At 48.6% G+C, this 21,221-nt stretch overlaps 1 protein-coding gene across 1 annotated transcript in view; it reads left to right on the forward strand.

The window, feature by feature from the left end:
• Positions 1-20,867, forward strand: part of LOC139751082 (ATP-dependent RNA helicase DDX3X-like) — a 344,069-nt gene extending 323,202 nt beyond the window's left edge. The window contains exons 15-16 of the mRNA XM_071666186.1: positions 20,440-20,454; positions 20,780-20,867. Of these exons, the coding sequence (XP_071522287.1) occupies positions 20,440-20,454; positions 20,780-20,867 (103 nt within the window). The remainder of the gene's footprint in view (positions 1-20,439; positions 20,455-20,779) is intronic.
• Positions 20,868-21,221: the final 354 nt, after the last annotated feature.

Consider the following 21,221-nt stretch of genomic DNA (forward strand, 5'->3'; position numbering starts at 1 on the left):
GTCCCCTTCGCCACCACCCGGGAATTAAATTCCAAAATCAAAAACAGAAAAAAAGGAAAAAATCATTTGTCTTAAGCTCTGTGAGGGGGAGTAAAGTGGCCCACAAAGCCGGTGGCGTGAGCCTTATCCTATTAGGAGCTATAAGGACGCCAGCCGACCGTCCCACCGGATGAAAGGATCTAAAGGATATCATCCCATACAAAGTGTGTCTGGAACAAAGGTATGGTAAGCCATGCTCACATGGTGTGCCTGGAACAGACGTATGGAAGCCATGCTCACATGGTGTGCCTGGAACAGACGTATGGTAAGCCATGCTCACATGGTGTGCCTGGAACAGACGTATGGTAAGCCATGCTCACATGGTGTGCCTGGAACAGACGCATGGTAAGCCATGCTCACATGGTGTGCCTGGAACAGACTTATGGAAGCCATGCTCACATGGTGTGCCTGGAACAGACGTATGGTAAGCCATGCTCACATGGTGTGCCTGAAACAGACGTATGGTAAGCCATGCTCACAGACATCTGATCTAAATACAGAATCTGACCGTGAAAGCCCCAATCGTAAAAGGTCAGGTCAAAGGCTAAGCCAACAGTGTCCACAGGTCGTGTTCATGGATCTTACCGTCGTGCTCAAGGGTCGTACCGTCGTCGTACTCAAGGATCTTACCGTCGTGCTCAAGGGTCGTACCGTCGTCGTACTGAATGGTCTTGCCGTCGTGTTCGAGGGTAATGACGTCGTGTTCAAGTCTTGCCGTCGTGCTCAAGGGTCGTAGCATCGTACTCAAGGTCGTACCGTCGCAATCAAGGACTAATTTCTACCGGACCAGAATTTGGTCGCCAGGCCATGATGCCTCGCCAAAGCAGCTCCCTCGTACTAATGAATAAATTATAAATGACCAGACTGGTGTTACCGGATTCCGCCTAAAAGTGGCTGCACCCGGAGCGAGGGGGGTCACCTTCGGCGAGGCTGCATCATCGTCCATGGAGAGATAAGGAGGTGCAATCTTGTAGAGGCAATTCTCCCTCAATGGGAGCCCATCATTTCCCTGCTCCTGAAAGGAGCGCAGCCTCGTAGCTCTGGGAACTCCATATATGACGATGATGATGATGATACAACAATAATAATAATAATAATAATAATAATAATAATAATAATAATAATAATAATAATAATAATAATCACGTTCACAGACATCATTACCCCTCCAAACCTGTTCTGACATCAACACTCATGTGTAAGTTAATACATAACCCGACTCTCTCTCTCTCTCTCTCTCTCTCTCTCTCTCTCTCTCTCTCTCTCTCTCACACACACACACACACTTGCCTACTGTTCATGTGGGCCAAGGTCATCAGTCGCTCGCTGCATGGCCGCCACAAAACAGGCAAAGTGTTTGTCAGGTTATAGTCTCCATGTGTGTGTGTGTGTGTGTGTGTGTGTGTGTGTGTGTGTGTGTGTGTGTGTGTGTGTTTTACGGGGAAAGAGTTATACACTCGTATTGCCCCGTCTCACAACCTTGCATATATGTACTTCTACGTACGTACTGTCGTGCTTACAGGTTATACCGTTGTGCTCAAGGGTTGCACCATCGTGCCCAACGAATTAGAGGCGAAACAGAGGGACGCGGTCCAAGTGTCTGGAGAGAAAATGGGAAGTATGGGTAAAAGGCAAAGAAATCTTCACTTAATTACTCAGCCCCCTGGGGTAGGTATCTTCCCCATGCCCTTACCTCCCATGGGTGTCGCCTGGTTACTGGGGAATATACACAGTGATATTTCTCTTGACTTCCCTTAATTACGAGCCCTCAGCCCATCTTCACTGTGACTTATAGCTTCCCGCTGTGATAATACGGTCTCTCTCTCTCTCTCTCTCTCTCTCTCTCTCTCTCTCTCTCTCTCTCTCTCTCTCTCTCTCTCTCTCTATTTACAGCGAAGGGTGGGGAGGCGCCCTCTGCTTTACTGTCCTGTACCCATCTATCCACACTGGCGGGAAGGGAGGAGACATCCGCTCCATGAGAGGAGAAGACCAGCCTTCTGTACTGTTCTGTCTCGATCTATCTCCAGTGGTGGGTAGGGAGAAGCCATCGGCTTTACTATACCGTCTCCATCTACATGAATTACGAATACAAGATACTATTACTGTCCTCCAGTCGATGACGTCCACCAGAGAACGACCAGTAAGTCCTGTGTGTTATCGGATCTTCCCGTGTCCTACATGAACCGCTCATGCGTTCATCAAACCGATTCACATCCTCGGTCAGCTCGACAGTAAGCATCATCATCGCACTCACACAATCCTGTTGTAGTTTCCACACATGTTTCTTTTCCAGAGCTTTCCCCCCGAAGCTTCTGATCCATCGGGCTGTTCCTAGCTGGCTGTAGCCGTGAGCCATCCATCAATCACGTGACCTGGGGGGGGGGGGGATTCAACGCCGTTCCCAGACGATGATGATGATGAACGAGACCTCAATCCGGCGAGATTCAACATCACATTCTCAGATGATCAAACCATCCTCTCTCTCTCTCTATCCTGTTATTCACAGCCATTCCCGTATGATCAACGATGATCAATCCTGAAAGGGGATTAATATCATCATCCATCCATCCCCTCCCCCCCGGCCGGATGATTACCGATGCTCAGCCGTGCTGTGGTCGAACGGCATTCCCTGGCGATCAACGAGGCTTAAATTCACCTCTGGAATTATGTAGGAGGTCAGGATAACCTTTCAGCAGACTTTATAGATAAGTAAAAATTCACCTCAACTTGGGTCATTAGCAGGAAATAACGAGGGAGATGTGTAAATTAGGCTTATGACAATGAGGCGACACGACAGGGGACGGGATAATGAGGCAGGGTGGGCCAGGAGGTGTATGGCAAGCTGGCCAGGGCAGGGGGAGGACGAGAGGCAGGGTAGGGTGAGGTGAGGCAGGGATGAGGGACGTAGGGCACGGCGAGACAAAGCAGGTCAGGACAAGGTCAGGCAGGTCAGGCTTAGGATAAGGACGTCAGAAACGTCACCACCGACAGCGAACGCACCAACGAAACATGGCGTACAGGTAAACCAAAAAGTCTTGACACTCAACCGATCGACTTCACTTGTTTCAACCACAGAAAACGGGGACTGTTGTTACCCAGCGGGCGACTACACTGAAGATCAAACCTGTGACCGATTTCTAGCCTTGAAATTGGACGGACTTCATTTCTTCCTGGTCTTGCACAAGACAGAAGACCAGGGTGTCACCATCGGCGCCAGACCTTGGCCTGGAAGCACCCGACACTATCGCTGGAAATATGCGGACCAAGCAGCCATTACACACTCCGACCACTGGAAGTTAAATACCAGATATTATACCAAAACTTCCTTGTGCTCTGATACAACACATTCATGCCACAATACAACAGCTGTATGATACAGTGTGCTGTATTGCTATCGGCGAAGATGAATAAAATTCTGGCATTTGCTGGATGTATAAATTCTCTCCATAAAGACACCTACGTATCTCTGTATAAAAATAGCATCTGTTGAAGACACACAATTCTCTTCACAAAGACACAGACATCTATATAAAACTGGCATTTGACAAAGACAAATCTCTCTTGATACACACACACACACACACACACACACTACTCCACCTTCTGACAGCTGTTGCGACCAGTGAAACTTCGCCGAGTGCGAGATAGGAAAGAGGCGTTGCCTAGTGTTGTAGAGGTGGCGACCAGTGTTCCGGGCGTGTACGCCTGGTGAACGTGACCCGCTACACGTATGCGTTGAAGCGAAGGTTGTAGCAGTACGCACCCTCACCGGACAGGTGTGTGACGAGGCTCAGCAGATGCAGAGGAGGCGGGTGTATGACGGTGCTATGTTCACCATAACACACGTTAGGTTCTTGATGTGGCAGCGTTCCACACTTCTGGTCTACCGAGCCATCTTTAAAAGCGTCCTGACCACGATGGCATGATCCCTGACCACGATGGCATGATCCCTGACCACGATGGCACGATCCCTGACCACGATGGCACGATCCCTGACCACGATGGCATGATCCCTGACCACGATGGCACGATCCCTGACCACGATGGCACGATCCCTGACCACGATGGCACGATCCCTGACCACGATGGCACGTTCCCTGACCACGATGGCATGATCCCTGAGCACGATGGCACGATCCCTGACCACGATGGCACGATCCCTGAGCACGATGGCACGTTCCCTGACCACGATGGCACGATCCCTGACCACGATGGCACGATCCCTGACCACGATGGCACGATCCCTGACCACGATGGCACGTTCCCTGACCACGATGGCACGATCCCTGACCACGATGGCACGATCCCTGACCACGATGGCGCGATCCCTGACCACGATGGCGCGATCCCTGACCACGATGGCACATTCCCTGACCACGATGGCACATTCCCTGACCACGATGGCACGTTCCCTGACCACGATGGCGCGATCCCTGACCACGATGGCACGATCCCTGACCACGATGGCACGATCCCTGACCACGATGGCACGATCCCTGACCACGATGGCACGATCCCTGACCACGATGGCACGATCCCTGAGCACGATGGCTCGATCCCTGACCACGATGGCACGATCCCTGACCACGATGGCACGTTCCCTGACCACGATGGCACGATCCCTGACCACGATGGCACGATCCCTGACCACGATGGCGCGATCCCTGACCACGATGGCGCGATCCCTGACCACGATGGCACATTCCCTGACCACGATGGCACATTCCCTGACCACGATGGCACGTTCCCTGACCACGATGGCACATTCCCTGACCACGATGGCACGTTCCCTGACCACGATGGCGCGATCCCTGACCACGATGGCACGATCCCTGACCACGATGGCACGATCCCTGACCACGATGGCACGTTCCCTGACCACGATGGCGCGATCCCTGACCACGATGGCGCGATCCCTGACCACGATGGCGCGATCCCTGACCACGATGGCACGATCCCTGACCACGATGGCTCGATCCCTGACCACGATAGTACGATCCTTAGGCGTGAGAGTCTGACATGGCCTTTCAGGTCAAAGCCACGGCCATCATAGCCACGGAACGTACCGACGCGTCGTGCTCAAGGGCCGTACCATCGTGCGTGCTCAAGGGCCGTACCATCGTGCTCAAGGGCCGTACCATCGTGCTTAAGGGCCATACCATCGTGCTCATGGGCCGTACCATCGTGCTTAAAGGCCGTACTGTTGTGTTCAAGGGATCAAAATACCATCAGAACCATACACATAACCAGTCCAGCGTCGGGGAGCAACACGAGTTACAACCACAAGGAAAAAAATAACCTGTTTCTTTCCCCGAGGGAGACGTGTTGGGTGGCGGGTCCTGGGGTACTGACCCTCACCCCTATCACCTTACACTCACTCCCTTCCCCCCCTGCTTGCCTCTCCCTTCCTACTGCTATTCCGAACTACGGGAGGGAGGCGCTAAGGGATAGGGGGTCGAAGATCTACTGATGGAGAAAGGTGGCGCCAAACCCGTCTCACGGGTGGGGGGCGGAGGGAACGGAATTTAAAATGTCGACACAGAACCAGTTCTTGCATCAAACATTCACTGGAGCGCTTCAAAACAAGGAACTCTATCAGTTACTTGGACCATCATCCTCCCTCCAACCACATGAACACCTGATTCTCGACGATAATCTACAATATATATATATGTGTGTGTGTGTGTGTGTGTGTGTGTGTGTGTGTGTGTGTGTGTGATACTAAGGTATATGAAGATCCGTCTTGTCCATCTGAGACAATCAAACTCAATGTTACCATCACAAAACCACGGTATCTTCCCTGCCGACTCGACCATCCGTGGTGACCGACCAACCCACGGTACTATCTCAGTGGAAACGTCTACTTCTGAGTAGAGATGTGGTGGGTGGTGACGCAGGCCTGGGGGGCCACCTCACGACACGGAGACGTGAGCAACAGGGGAGGTGGGTGTCCCAGGCCCAGCTGTGTGAGGAGGGCAGAAGACCCTCCCAAACCATCGTAAGGTATAACACGTAAGGTAAGGTAAGGTCCCAAACCCAGCTGCAGGGGGGGAAGCAGACCTCACCAACTATCGTGAGGTATGCGTTACTACCAGTTATGATGACCGAGCATTTCCATCATGATTTGGTACGGAAATGCGTCTTACTTAAGCCTCTACCGCTCCATAAGGAACACACAAACTCCGATTTCCTTCACCCTGAAAAAGTTTGCAGCCGAGGAAACTTGATAAATAAATCTGTTCTACAGAATCGTATTCGGATTCTGGCCGGACCTTGTGGTGTGCCGAGGGACGAATTCAAAGGTCCCAGCTCCGGGAGGTCTGTATTGCAATATGCAACACAAACTGGCTGCCAGTGTTGTATTGCACGACATCGCAACACACTTTCTCGAGTATTGTTGCTCACGTCCCACTATAAGTTTCCCTTCACAGCCGCGCCACCCGGACGCAGCGGTAAACTCAGGAACTACCGAGACATTCTATTGTAACCTACTAGAAATATGAGAGAGAGAGAGAGAGAGAGAGAGAGAGAGAGGGAGAGAGAGAGAGAGAGAGAGAGAGAGAGAGAGAGAGAGAGAGAGAGAGAGAGAGAGAGAGAGAGAGAGAGAGGTAATTCTTCATAATAGTTTAGTGGTGGGGGTATGAATGGAGCTCATGGAGGACATACAGAAGAAGGCGGAGGGTTAGGTCTTTATGACAGATCGAAGGTGAGGTCGGGTGCGGTGGCGGGATGTCGTAATGAGAGGTTATGGAGGGAACGTAGAGGAAGATAGGGAGGGAAGCCCGTCGTTAGTCTGTCTCACCTGAGGGAGGTGGGTGGGTGGGTGGGTGAAGGCAGAGTAAGAACCTGGTACCAGGTACCAGATCCAGCCACACGGGGTGTCTCCCTACCTGGCTGGGTTACATGATACATCTTCTGCCACCCTCACACCCCCCCTCCCATGTACTACTACTACTACTACTACTACTACTTCAATTTGTACTCTTACCCATCTACTTACACCCCACATTCCGTCTTCTCCCACACATCATCCAGCTATTCCTCGCACACTTACCCTGCAACCCTACCTTTCTCTACGGTGAGCGCTACGCGATAGCCATGCCTTTTGGGCAAGATCTCGCAAGTATACATTCTCTCTCTCTCTCTCTCTCTCTCTCTCTCTCTCTCTCTCTCTCTCTCTCTCACACACACACACACACACACACACACACACAGACAGTGACTCAGGTGAAGACCGTGAACTGAGCCAAGGCCTACAACCACACCAGTACTGGTAGAGGAACCACGTCACCAGGGTGTGTGTGTGTGTGTGTGTGTGTGTGTGTGTGTGTGTGTGTGTGTCTAATACCCCTGGCGTTCCGCAAGGCCTCAGGGTCAGGTTTCCGGGCGACCCTAATACCTCGACCAAAAGGTTCTTGCCGTACGGCCCTGACCATGGGCATGTAAACCACAAGGCACCACTTAATATAACATGTAAACCACACACTATACCAACTAATGTAACACGTAAACCATACATTATACCACCTAATGTGACACGTAAACCACACAGCACACCACGTAACATACCATGTAAACCACACAGCACACCACCTAATATAACCTGTAAACCACACAGTATACCACCTAATCTAAAGTGTAAACCACAACGCGAAAGAAGAACACTGTTCCACCTCTTCTGTTCTTTCTGTTATTTCCTTTGAAAATAAAAAATCCCTGCTCCCACACGCCGTTCTCATTCCTAAGCATCATAACAATCCACACTTATCTCCTATCTTACTATATAATAAGTGTATCTCATATATTGCTTTCATTCTCAACTACAAAGCGAATTTTCATTAGCTAATAATTGACTGAGAAATCAATATTACCCCCTCTCGTGACATACATATTATAGACTATTTCTATCATGGTGACTCTATCCTCCTGTTACAAACTTACGATAGACTAAATATCTATTTCTATGGTGGTAACTGTAGAATGTCCTGTTCTGTCGTGAGAGGCTGTGTTGGTTGCCGACGACCGTCAGGCACCACAGGGGCGGCGCTGTACGAGAACATGCTGCATCATCATCACCACACGGTTGGGTGGCGGACACACGACGAAGGGCTGGCTGGCTGGCCCGATCCCAGTTTTCCTTATAGATGGTTCGATTCTGGTTAGCTTCTCTGGATTGGCTACATTACGTGAGGTCACATTTAAGTGTACGTATGTAAATATGACCTCCCTGAATAACATGGAAAATAGGCCACCTCCCTTCACGTTTCGCCAATAATAATAATAATAATAATAATAATAATAATAATAATAATAATAATAATAATAACAATAATACTAATGATAATAATAATAATAATAATAATAATAATAATAATAATAATAATAACAATAATAATGATAATACTAATAATAATAATAATAATAATAATAATAATAATAATAATAATAATACGACTGCGGGTCCACACAGAGAAAATTTCAAATACTTCTTGTCATATGACGTTTGGGAGAGAAAAAATCATTCATACAAATTAAAGGTTTAAAAAAAATGCCTTTTTTTCATTTCCCTACATACGCACTGTATGTAATTATCATTCTTCTCTCATAAGTGAATATTTCTCTGGCGTAAACAATCCGAGGTGGCCAATCCAAAATGGCCTCGCCTGGGGTATAACACAACTGCCCCTGTTATCTGAGATACCATATAAAAAACATAGATAAACATAGAGATATACAGTTAATACGTATATACAAATCTTAATTCAATATCTAAAATCCTCATAATTAAAGATAAAGTAACGAAATAAATGTGACAAAAGAACTGTATAGGAGAAATAAATGCTTCTTAACAGAGTGGTTACAAGCAACTGGATTAACGAGATGATTTCGAAGCTGTTCCCATACGTCGAACACGTCCGCCAATCACGACCAGTTATCGTGTATGTATACGTCACCCTACATGGGCTACGTCAAACCCTCTTCTTCAGTTACCGCCAATGCCTGAATGTGATCTGGTATTCTGCATGTGCACATCATGTGATCATAGGTACCAAGGGTTTGCTCTGCATTGTGCCTTATGCTGATCTTACTCTTCCTCCTCTCTAAATGACGGGAAGAGGCCCCCTCTGGGTTCCATGGCCCACTAGGGCCCACCTGTGACACCCACCTATATCGATGGATTGTACCCACTGGACGCTCTGTGCTTGCCTCCGCCTACCCACTGCTGTTGTACACACTGTGCTTGCCTCCGCCTACCCACTGTTGTTCTACACACTGTGCTTGCCTACGCCTACCCACTGTTGTTGTACACACTGTGCTTGCCTCCGCCTACCCACTGTCGTTGTACACACTGTGCTTGCCTCCGCCTACCCACTGTTGTTGTACACACTGTGCTTGCCTACGCCTACCCACTGTTGTTGTACACACTGTGCTTGCCTCCGCCTACCCACTGTCGTTGTACCCACTGTGCTTGCCTACGCCTACCCACTGCTGTTGTACCCACTGTGCTTGCCTCCGCCTACACACAGCTGTTGTACCCACTGTGCTTGCCTCCGCCTACACACAGCTGTTGTACCCACTGTGCTTGCCTACGCCTACCCACTGCTGTTGTACCCACTGTGCTTGCCTCCGCCTACACACAGCTGTTGTACCCACTGTGCTTGCCTCCACCTACCCCCTGATATATGTCCTTCACCCCCACTCTCATTGGAAATGGTCTGTCTACGTGTACCTAGAACATACAAGCCTCGTCAACAAATATCCTTGAAGAACTCCTTCAGTCGTACACATAAGCAACGACACAGATCAAAAGAAAAAACAAAAGTATACAATGTTTGTTTACAATTTACGAGGCTGCCAGATCTTTGAGCAGCAAAGAGTTGCACTGACCTTTATGCTTGGGACAACTTCCAACTACGTCAATATGAACGATACATGAAAACTTCGACCACCATCGGTCGCACCCTCCGGGGTTCGAACCCAGGATCCAGTAGAGTATACACGAACCAAACGCTGGCACTCAGCCAACAGGGGAGCGTATGATTTCAAAAGCAATTGCCACAATTGTCCCTACAAATTCTCCCTATGTGTGTACACAGACTCACGCATGAGTCAAGCAGTAATTACGACACATCTGCCACTACACACACACACGACTTACCGCAGCCACGCGAATCCTGATCAACGTGTGTGCGAGAGAGAGAGAGAGAGAGAGAGAGAGAGAGAGAGAGAGAGAGAGAGAGAGAGAGAGAGAGAGAGAGAGAGAGAGAGAGAGAGAGAGAGAATTACGAAGGATCGAGTTGATAGAACGAGAACATCCCTCAATCATGACTTGTGATCCAGCAGGTGTGTGTGTGTGTGTGTGTGTGTGTGTGTGTGTGTGTGTGTGTGTGTGTGTGTGTGTTAAGACGGGTGCACGTGGTAGTGTGTGTTGTGGTGGGTAGGGCTGGGGGGTGCGATGTGTGGCTTGGGATGAGGGTGTGGTGTGGTGCGGGTTGTGGAGGTCTGACATGCAGTGGTGTGTGGTGGCAGGAGGAGGAGGGAGAAGGGATGGCTGACCCTGAAGCCATAATGTGGTCACCCGACGGCTGACCTTCCCCAGGTCACACACACACACACACACACACACACACACACACACACACACACGTACAAATACTAAATCAGTACAACAAATGAAATCAAAACAAAAACATATGGTCCGGGGGTTGTACGCTAACCTGTGTTCTGTGTGTGTGTGTGTGTGTGTGTGTGTGTGTGTGTGTGTGTGTGTGTGTGTATGCATTTAATTACGTATTTGTACCGTGTGGGGAGGGGGGGGGTTTCCATTCGTGGGGCACCATTTTGATGAACATTCTCTCTCATACAAATCTTAGAAACATATACATTGTCTTCAATTCTTTGATTAGCGGTAAACTACCAGAAACTACAAATCGAACGAGATGCAATTAAACCACAGTCACCCCGGGGTCGTCTCCCCACTCCCCCCTGTCCGTTCACTGTGGGATACGTCCCTCTACTCCCCAACCTGCGACAGTACGTCATCACTACATCATCGCCCAGAAGGACCTCGCTGACGTCATCCTGGGACACCCTCTCCTCACACCCAGCTGACGTCACCAGAAGAAACAGCCGGGCGAACCCCACCAAAACAACACACGGGCATCCTTCTCCGCTCCGACCTCCTCACATTTTCTACGAACATCGCTCTCATGTCTCTCCCTCCCACCCTCACTCCCTCCCTCCTCCTTAAGGGTAAACGTCTTATCGATTAAACATTTAATATGTTAAACCAGCGGAGACTCGGCATGAAATCTGGGTCAAATAAATGCAAATGGCCGGCGTTTAAACGACCTAATCCTCTCCCGCGGCTCTCGAGACTGTAAATATGGTGGAATCTAATAGCCTGAACGTCATTATGCTCGTGTAGGAGTTACTTCACGATCATAGTCTTGATAAGTAACCTCAGGGGAGGGGAACTGCCTCAAAAATCCCTTAATATATATATATATATATATATATATATATATATATATATATATATATATATATATATATATATATATGTGTGTGTGTGTGTGTGTGTGTGTTAGATAGATAGATAGATAGATAGAGAGAGAGAGAGAGAGAGAGAGAGAGAGAGAGAGAGAGAGAGAGAGAGAGAGAGAGAGAGAGAGAGAGAGAATACTTGTGGATTCCCTCCATGGCTCATTCCCGTTTTCTTTTTGGTTCCATCGGGAGGATTTTCTTTCCTAGAGTCGTCTGCACTGTGTCACTCTCAGTTTCCCGTGATAGCAGACCGTATCCTGCCTTGGGCGTCCTATGTTCTGCAGAGCATCTTGGCCTCCATGGATAACTCCTGGCTAATCATCCCGGATAATACAGGGTTCGATATCCTTCATTAATGAACAATTTGAGATACGACACTCACGCGTTCTTGGGTTAATTCTAAGTTGGGCAATCCTTCCCTCTCGGATAATTCTCGACAAAATAATCCATCCACCACGGATCATTGTACGATGATTAATCTACCTCTATGGATAATGCCAGGCCCAATTTACGGCCTCCATGGATAACTTCTTGGACCTCAAAGCCAGAATATAAGATTCTAAAAAAAATCCTGCCTTCATGTACGAATAACCTTTGACCATCCCCTAAAGAAAATGGCCTCATGGATAATTCTAGATCCAGTATCCTCCACCTCTGGATAATTCACGAGACAGTATCCTGTTGCATGGATAATTTCAAAGCAAAAAAAATCCTGGTTTCATGGATCACTTTCGCCACATTATCCCACCTCCACGCACAAAGGAAGTAATTACACACGCAATTTGCATAACAACACTAAAACGCAACACATGCATTCGTATGACGCAATACAGCTGCAAAGGGACCGACTACAGTATACTGTATTTCGAGTTACACACTACGACACATGGCTTAATATCTCGCATGACAGAACAGAGCAATATGCAAATCAACGTCATTTGCATGGCAGTGAAGAACGCTCCTCCAACACCGGTGTTTTACCCAACAGTTTACAGTTTGCCTCGGCAATTTACGGTGTCGTCTTAAACGAGAAAGTAAATCGCACGAGCGTCTTTTGGTCTGTCGGCAGCCGTGTACATTTGAGATGTAAAATATCGCTTTGAAGTCTCGAAAAAAAAAAAAATTGTGAGGTATGCAAAGGTACCACTTGTATCATACACAACACACCACTACCCACTTCAAGTTACGGCGCGTTTCATGCGTACATGCGTACCATGTACCGCGCGTACCGTGCACCATGCGTGCCATGTACCCTCCGTATCGTGTACCCTGTGTACCACGTATCCTGCGTACCGTGCACCGTTCTGGCCGGGGTAGCCCCTTACAAGATCCGAAGGAGGAATGGGGTTGCTGGCTGGCTGGCTGGCTGGCTCCGGTTTTAAAGCCTCTTACCAAATTCCATGAGCCCTAGTGAGCTCCAAGGGGCTTTCATAAGTTCTGAGAATGGGAGCTCAGAAGACACTTCCTGTAGCAAACCCGATTACAACCGATAATGTACGAGACTAATTTACAACTCACGGTCCTACGTCGGGGCAATTTACACCGTACAGTTCTCTTTCGGTAGAATTTAAACGTCAGCATTCATTTGAACGCTAATTTACACTTACATTATACATTTCATCCCGAGTGACATGGTTCTTTACTGGACCAATTTTCTGGATCAGAGTTCTATTGCACACCAATTTACACATTCCGAAAATTCTACTTCACATCAGTTCACAACCCAGTTTTCTATCCAAGACCAATTTACACCAATTTATTTGTTCTTCAGCAAGGTACGACAGTTCATTTACAAGGTTACAACTACTTTGACTTCCTACTTCTTACACCACGTTAAGTCAACACTCAAGTAAGTATATTTCAAGGCTTTTCAAGTGTCCATCAGACACTCACGTCCTGAGAAAAACAAGTATATAAATAAAATAGAATGTACGACATCCACGTCAAACAGTGACCCCCCTGTGATGCAGTGCAATAATCACTGTACTTACCTGCAGTAGGATGATGCACAACACCGATACACAGTAGACTACTATATACGCACCAGTGCGGGGGTGGGGAGTAGGGGGGTCACAGTACGCAACGTACGCAGCTACACTGGGCGTACTGGCAGACCAAACCACTGGGACAAACACATACCTGCAAGGCCAAACAGTAAATCGATTTGATGTCAAGGTCAAGGGGGATGAATGCAACATATCTTCAATCCGTCTGTGTCCTGTGGATCCGTGCGTTGTCTGTGCGCGCATGCGCCTGTGTTTGTATGTGATTACTATGTGTGTGTTACAGAGAGAGAGTTTTACACTCGTGTTGCCCAGTTCCTCTTGACTTTGTATGTGTACCATGTGTTTACTCGTACTTGTGTGTGTGTGTGTGTGTGTGTGTGTGTGTGTGTGTGTGTGTGTGCGCGCGCGCACACACACACACAGCCTAGTGTATGCCAGGTTACCACTTCTATCAACCAGCCGCTAAAGGAGGATGAACAGCAGGGCGGACTGTGGACCGGCTGCCGCGACCGGGGTTCGAACCTACGTTGGGGGGGAGACCCGTGCATGTATCATGACGGTCAGTAACCCTGAGCACTACATACCACGGAGGTCCACTTGTGTAAAGCACTTTTTCATAAGATTAAATTCACTTCAGATAAACAGGGAAAAAAAAATAAACTTAATGCACACGAAACAATTTTCAAAAGTGTGTACCAAATACATTAGCGAAAAAAAAAGGCGCGCAAAAATGTTTCTGAAAATAGAGGAATGTCCATGAAAGAAAAGATGAAATTCCACCCAGCAATGATGGCGGTGAGCACGACGGTACGACCCGTGACGACAGCACGACTCGAGCACGACGGTACGACCCTCGAGCACGACGGTACGACCCTCGAGCACGACGGTGCGACCCTCGAGCACGACGGTGCAACCCTCGAGCACGACGGTACGACCCTCGAGCACGACGGTGCGACCCTCGAGCACGACGGTGCAACCCTCGAGCACGACGGTACGACCCCTTGAGCACATGGGGTTATGATGGCCTGGCCTTTTGTCCCTAACCCTTGCCGGCTAGGTCAAAGGTCAGAGGGACAAGGGGTCAGTAAAGCCAGCGGGGATGATGACGTCACCAACTGGGAAAAGTCCAGCATGGCTCGACACGTATTTATTTCACCACGATAACCACCAGCCAACCCCTTCCCATTTTCTATCTCCCATTTCTATATCAATCCCAACAAAGCCTCAACTCTTTCCAAACCCTTCCCTTTAATCTCTGCCCAGATTATCTTGTCCATATATATATCTATATCTATCCACAGACGATACAGGCCTGCGGATAAAAAGCCTTTTGGATCTTATATCATCAAAAGCCTTTTAAATGCTCATATCATAGGCTTTTATGGCTTAAAAACTGTTTTATAACTTTTAGTAAATGGCTTTTGATGTTCATAGTCAAAGCCTTTTACGGCTTACAAGCCTTTCACGATATTGAAATCCTTCCACAACTTTTTTTCTTTTTACGGTTTACATCAAAAGTCACAATGAGTGTCTTTTCCGTCGAAAAGTTTACAACCGAACGAAGGCGTGATCGTTTATCCGGACTGTGTGTACGTCATCAAGCATCCGGATCACTCCAGTATCCGTAACCACCACATCCGGAACACCCGGAACGTAGCTGAAGACCATTAGCGAGATACGATCATATACGTTATCATATCTCCGGGTTAGGTTAGCGACACTTATATATGTATATCCAGGTTGTCTTAATTATTACCCAGTATGTCCGGGTTGAATCAGGATCTGCTATTTCTGCATTATCTGACGTCTGCAACGACCACCCATTATCCCAGTCAACCTTTCAATTACCCTCAACCACCTGACATGTTGACACACTGATTCTTCCACCATGACATTCGAGTCTGGAAGTCACTCGGCCTCAGACATTGGCGCACAGACATTCCAATCCTCCTCAATTACAGTGTCTGGAATACTCACTGGACGAACCAATTTCTGCACATATTCTAAATCTTGTTAACTTTAGAATTCACATGTCTCACTCTAAACCCCAACTCAGCCTTATATGACGATAAGCAAAGACGCTTTTACACACACACACACACACACACACACACACACACACACACACACACACACATTGGCTACCCCCACCAATCCTGCTCCCTGACCTTATGATACTCGACTGTTCTATATGGGCACCGACCCCGACCACACCACCCTGTACTGTGCTTGTGTGTCTATGTGGTGTACACATGGGGGACCCCCTCAAGCCATTTCTGCAAAACTTGCCTCACGTTCTACTATTCTCATAATCCCGTACGTAACCTTAAGTTGGTCCAGTGTCTCGCTCAGGCCAGAGCATATGAAATGGGAAATAAAAGTTATTAAACTCGCTAACTTCCCAGTCTTCTTGAGGGAAAAAAAAAGAGATAATATCCCTGACCTTTTTTCCCCACCCCCACCCGACGAGTCGTCTCTCCCATCTCCCACCGTCTACATTCCATCATATAGTCTTTTAAAACTAGGAACCCCTTATGGTTAAGGGGTGGTGGCTGCATCCTGTCATTGGTCGCTATTTGTTCTCAAACGTCGTCCAACCTGATCTAATGGGGGAGGAGGAGGGAGTCTTTACTGAGGTAATGGGTGTCTTCCAAGCACATTAATGGGGTGCCTTCAATGAAGGTTTTAATGGGCAACAACAACCATCTTGCCACAGACAGTCTTCCCACAGACACACTGTTGGCAACGTGCAGTTAACAACGGGTACAATATTAGCCGCTGCCTCACCTCACCCGCGCCAGTGTTGGCACGGGTGGCAGGCTGTGCCAACACTGACGCCGATGACAGAGAAGCAGTTGGTGATGTCCACCATGACCCTCCCAACTATGACGACCCGCACTGAACACCACACGAAGCCTCTCTAACCTCCCCCCGCCCTCCCAGGCACAGGTTTACGTGACGAAAACAGAGGACATGTCACCACCTACTTTACTGCTAACATTACTGTTCTCCTTCACTATCACTGTCTGTCTCTCGCAGCCGACATTTAATGAAAGAAAAACTTTTGAGGCATCCACCCTCGAGCTATGTGGTTTGAGGCAATGATTAAAATCCGTCTGGAGCACGAGGAGGAGGAGGAGGAGGAGGAGGCACCGAGCCATCTTTGTTCCTATGACTAAAATGAATTGCCTGGCGGGACATTCAATCTTTTTTTTTATATACATAAAGAAAGAAAATGAGATATTTCTCCTCACAGAGGATGATAATTAAATTCTTTTTACGCTTTGACGTTCAGCAAGAAGTGTTCAGCCAACTTGAAATTCCTGCCTTTCCCGATTGTTTCTCGTGGTGGTGGTGGTGGTGGTGGCGGGGGTGGTGGTGGGCGATATATATATGTTGGTGATCTTGGTGGTGGCGGGGGCTGAGACGTAGTCCCCCAGCACTTCCCTCGCGCGGGATGGAACACAGTCGACCAACCTACTTTACATGGCCGAACGAGAGGGACCGGGTTTCATTTCGTGGAATGGTACCGTCTCCTCCACTATCCATACAGAAGACCACTCCCGACCCCGCGTTAAGGAGGAGACAGTTAAGATATTTCACCTGGTCCACGCCGGTAAAACCATTACACACGGCATTAATGACCCAGGTCCTCCCCCCACAGTCCCGTCCCGTCCCGGGAATAAATTGCCCCGTGAGCCGGCGACTCGACTGCCTTTTATTTTTGCTTTCCATTACGACAAATAACAAAATTGTTACCAGCTTGAGGGCCTGTCTCTCTACGCTGCCAAGGACACCAGCCAGTTTGTCTCGACACATCCTAAAGCAGAGGATCCTGTGTGGGCGGCCGGAGGACCAGGGACGCGGCCGGCAAGGACCTGAGTGTGTGTGTGTGTGTGTGTGTGTGTGTGTGTGTGTGATTATTACTAGTGTGTTGCGAGGAGAGAGGTTTATACTCGTGTTGACTCGTCAATAGACCTTATATATATATATATATATATACATATATATATATATATATATATATATATATATATATATATATATATATATATATATATATATATATATACATCTTCCATGTCTTTATTCTTATAAGTACGCACACACACACACACACACACACGCACACACACACATTCCTAAGCCATGTATCCATTTATCGATCGGTCCCCAAGGGAGGATGAACAACTGGGTTGGCTGTGCGCCAACTGCTACGCCCTGGATCCGAACCCAAGCAGGCCTAACCACGGGCGGGCCCGTGCTGACTCATGGTCAGCAACGCTAACCACTACGTGTGTGTGTGTGTGTGTGTGTGTGTGTGTGTGTGTGTGTGTGTCAGAGGTGAAAGAGGGAAAGATAGATAAACAGAAAAGGAAAACAGAAGTGGATAAAAATGTGAAGGGATCGAGGTCACGGAGACAAGAACAGACAGAAAGACGGGCGGGAGCCCAAAGACAAGTACAGACGGAACACAGACAGACCCACACTCCAGCAAACAGGAAGACAGAGAGGCCACTCAAGCAGACGGGGAGAGACAGACTGGTTAAGACAGAAGCTGACCATCTTCAAGCTCCGTGTACCATAACGCGTCAGTAGCCCTCAACCACATAACTCTCTCGAAACTATTCTACAGCAACCTTTATGAACATTTTCTTACACATGTACCGTGCTGTAACGCTCCTAATACGGCAATATACAACATAACATGACCCATCATTTTACTGTAACGAGGAGCCTCCGACTGTATCACGTTCTGTAAGCACTCCGCTCAGCAACTTGCGGCGCGACCGTTAGTAAACTTTCCCTGGTAAGTGCAAGGCGCGCCTGAGTCCCTCAGATACATAGTGTAATGAGAGAGTCTGCCGGAGTTTAATGTAAGGCCCAGAGCCCGCCTCAGACTTCTGCCAGTCTGGGGGAGGTTAATGGAGTTCAAGACGCGTCTCGTACTTACTACCATCACCATTTCCAAGGTGCCTCATGCGTTAATGGGCGACTTCAACTTACAGTAATGGGTGCCTCCAACGTACGGTAATGGGTGCCTTCACCATATGGTAATGGGTACCTTCAACGTCCAGTAACGTAAGGTAAAAGGTGCATTAAGTGCACGGTAATGGGTAACTTCAACGCATGATAATGGGCATTTGTTCAAATTCCTGGAAATGCGGCCTCACCTGACTTAAAGCACCCCTTCCCAACAGCCTCTCCCCCTCAGGTAACAGACGAACAGACAACAGAGCCAGAGAAAGACGGTGGTTACTCACAGACACACAGACACAGACACACATACACATACACACACACACACACACACACACGCATACACACACACAAACACAGACACACACACGACATTCAAGAGATGGGGCCCCATGAGTGAAAAATTCCTTCACCATGCAGTACATAAAAGGTAATTCACCGCGAGTTACGTCTTCAGTTTGCGAGAGGAACGAGTTGGACGGAGGGAGACACCCAACCACAGATCCAATCCCCTTACTTACCATATTGGTAACTGGGCTCAGCCCTACCCACTCACACTCAGTATAATGCTCCTCTGTCCACACCAAGACTTACACTGTCATACGACAGAAAGGACAGGCTAATGGATATTACCAGTGGGCAACAGAGGTGTACCTGATATTCGTAAGTTATTCTTACAATGCGCGGCTTGATTTACGTCAACAACACCTTCCCTCATCTTAAACTTCATATTCTCTCCTACTTTGCAGAGTCAGCGCTCAATCCCTCCCATCCCTTCCATATTCTCCATCCCTTCCCCTTCCCACACCACTTTCCCTTACATAGCTTCTCTTCCCCCTTCCCTTCCACATTCTCTATCCCCTCCCATTCAGACACACTTTCCCTTTCATCTTCTGTCTCCTTTCCCTCGCCACACACCCTTTCCCTTCAACTTTCTCGACCCTCACTCCTTCCCACACTTCCTTACCCATACTAATTCCCGCTCTCTTTACCCCCCCCCCCTCTCTTCCATCTATCCTTCCACATCTTCCCTTTCTCTCCTCCTAGAAATCCTCCACCACATATAAACAAGACGGCAGTAATCTCCTCACCTCCCCAGCATCACACAAAACTCGAAAAGGTTATATGCTATTTTTAACCCCCAGGTTTTCTGTTCCACGTCCCCCCAAGCAAAATCTGACAGGGCTTCCGTCTAAGATAAGACGGGGTTCCCGACTCTGTCAGGTCGAGTGTAACCCGTACGTAACCCTCCGCTGTCGTAGTCAAGGGTCGACATTCACCCCCCCGAGGCGCGTCAAAAGGCACGTCAGAAATATGAATAATTTTCGTTGTGTGGCACGAAGTTGCACAGGAAATGAAACTCGCATGGTTCGAGCCCCGAGCCAGGCAGCGTTGGGAGGGCAGAGGAGGGGCATATATTACACCCAGTGGCATACTTGCACCAAGGATCCATGCAACCCTTGTTGCTAGAGGTGATATATATATATATATATATAAATATATATATATATATATATATATATATATATATATATATATATATATATATATATATATATGTGTGTGTGTGTGTGTGTGTGTGTGTGTGTGTGTGTGTGTGTGTGTGTGTGTGTCCATTCCTCTCAGTCATGAATGCACATCAGAAATGGTATTATCTCCCGTTGCCCTTACATGGAAATTCCAACCTACGTTATCGAGCGGTATGCACATTATTCCCTGGCGGGAGCACCTCTCCCAAGAGGGATAGACCGCGCCGGCGGCCCCTGTGGCCTTGAGGCAGGGGTGTGAGCACGGGTTGGTGGGCAGGGGGGAGGCACGTCATGATGCGACGACATCACATCTCCACGACCATCTGGATGCCATGGTCCGCAGCCCGTGGACAGTGCGCCCCTCCCTACGGTCGAGAGAGAGAGAGAGAGAGAGAGAGAGAGAGAGAGAGAGAGAGAGAGAGAGAGAGAGAGAGAGAGAGAGAGAGAGTGGCGGCTCATCTGGCGAGGATGCCAGGCAAGTCGTGGGTCATGTGATGGCGGCCCTTCAAGGTCAGTTACTTTCACCTCTGGTCATATGTCTGGTTCATAACCAGTTCTGCCGCCTCACCCTTTGCTTGCCGTCCTTTACCAACACGTTCGCCACCTCCCTCGACGCAGCAAAGACCTGATCTGTTGTGTAATGTGATTTAAATTCCCCCCCTCCCTCCCCCCTCGGAGCACGACGGTACGGACCTGGGATACTGATGTTCATCAAGTCGCAGACCGAGCCGAGCCATCGTGCGCTGGGTCGTACGGTCGTGCTTAAGGATGGTATGGAGGGGGGGTCGTGCCTGTGGGTCGTAACGCCGTGATTGATGGTCGTCCCGTCGTGGTCAAGCGACTCGACTACCTACTACGTTCTCTCTCTCTCTCTCGTTCTCTCTCTCTCTCTCTCTCTCTCTCTCTCTCTCTCTCTCTCTCTCGTGGCTCTGACATCAAACCAACAGTGTGGCAACAGCTCTTATGGGGCGCGTCAGACACCGTCATACCCTCAGCGGCTGTGGGCGGGTGGGAGGCGGCCGGCCAGCTAGCCAGCCGGCCGGCTTTGGTTTACGGTGCGCCGGACTACCTCTCTCTCTCTCTCTCTCTCTCTCTCTCTCTCTCTCTCTCTCTCTCTCTC

Source organism: Panulirus ornatus, chromosome 11 (genome assembly GCF_036320965.1).
Source record: "Panulirus ornatus isolate Po-2019 chromosome 11, ASM3632096v1, whole genome shotgun sequence".
In the NCBI taxonomy this organism is placed as follows: domain Eukaryota; kingdom Metazoa; phylum Arthropoda; class Malacostraca; order Decapoda; family Palinuridae; genus Panulirus; species Panulirus ornatus.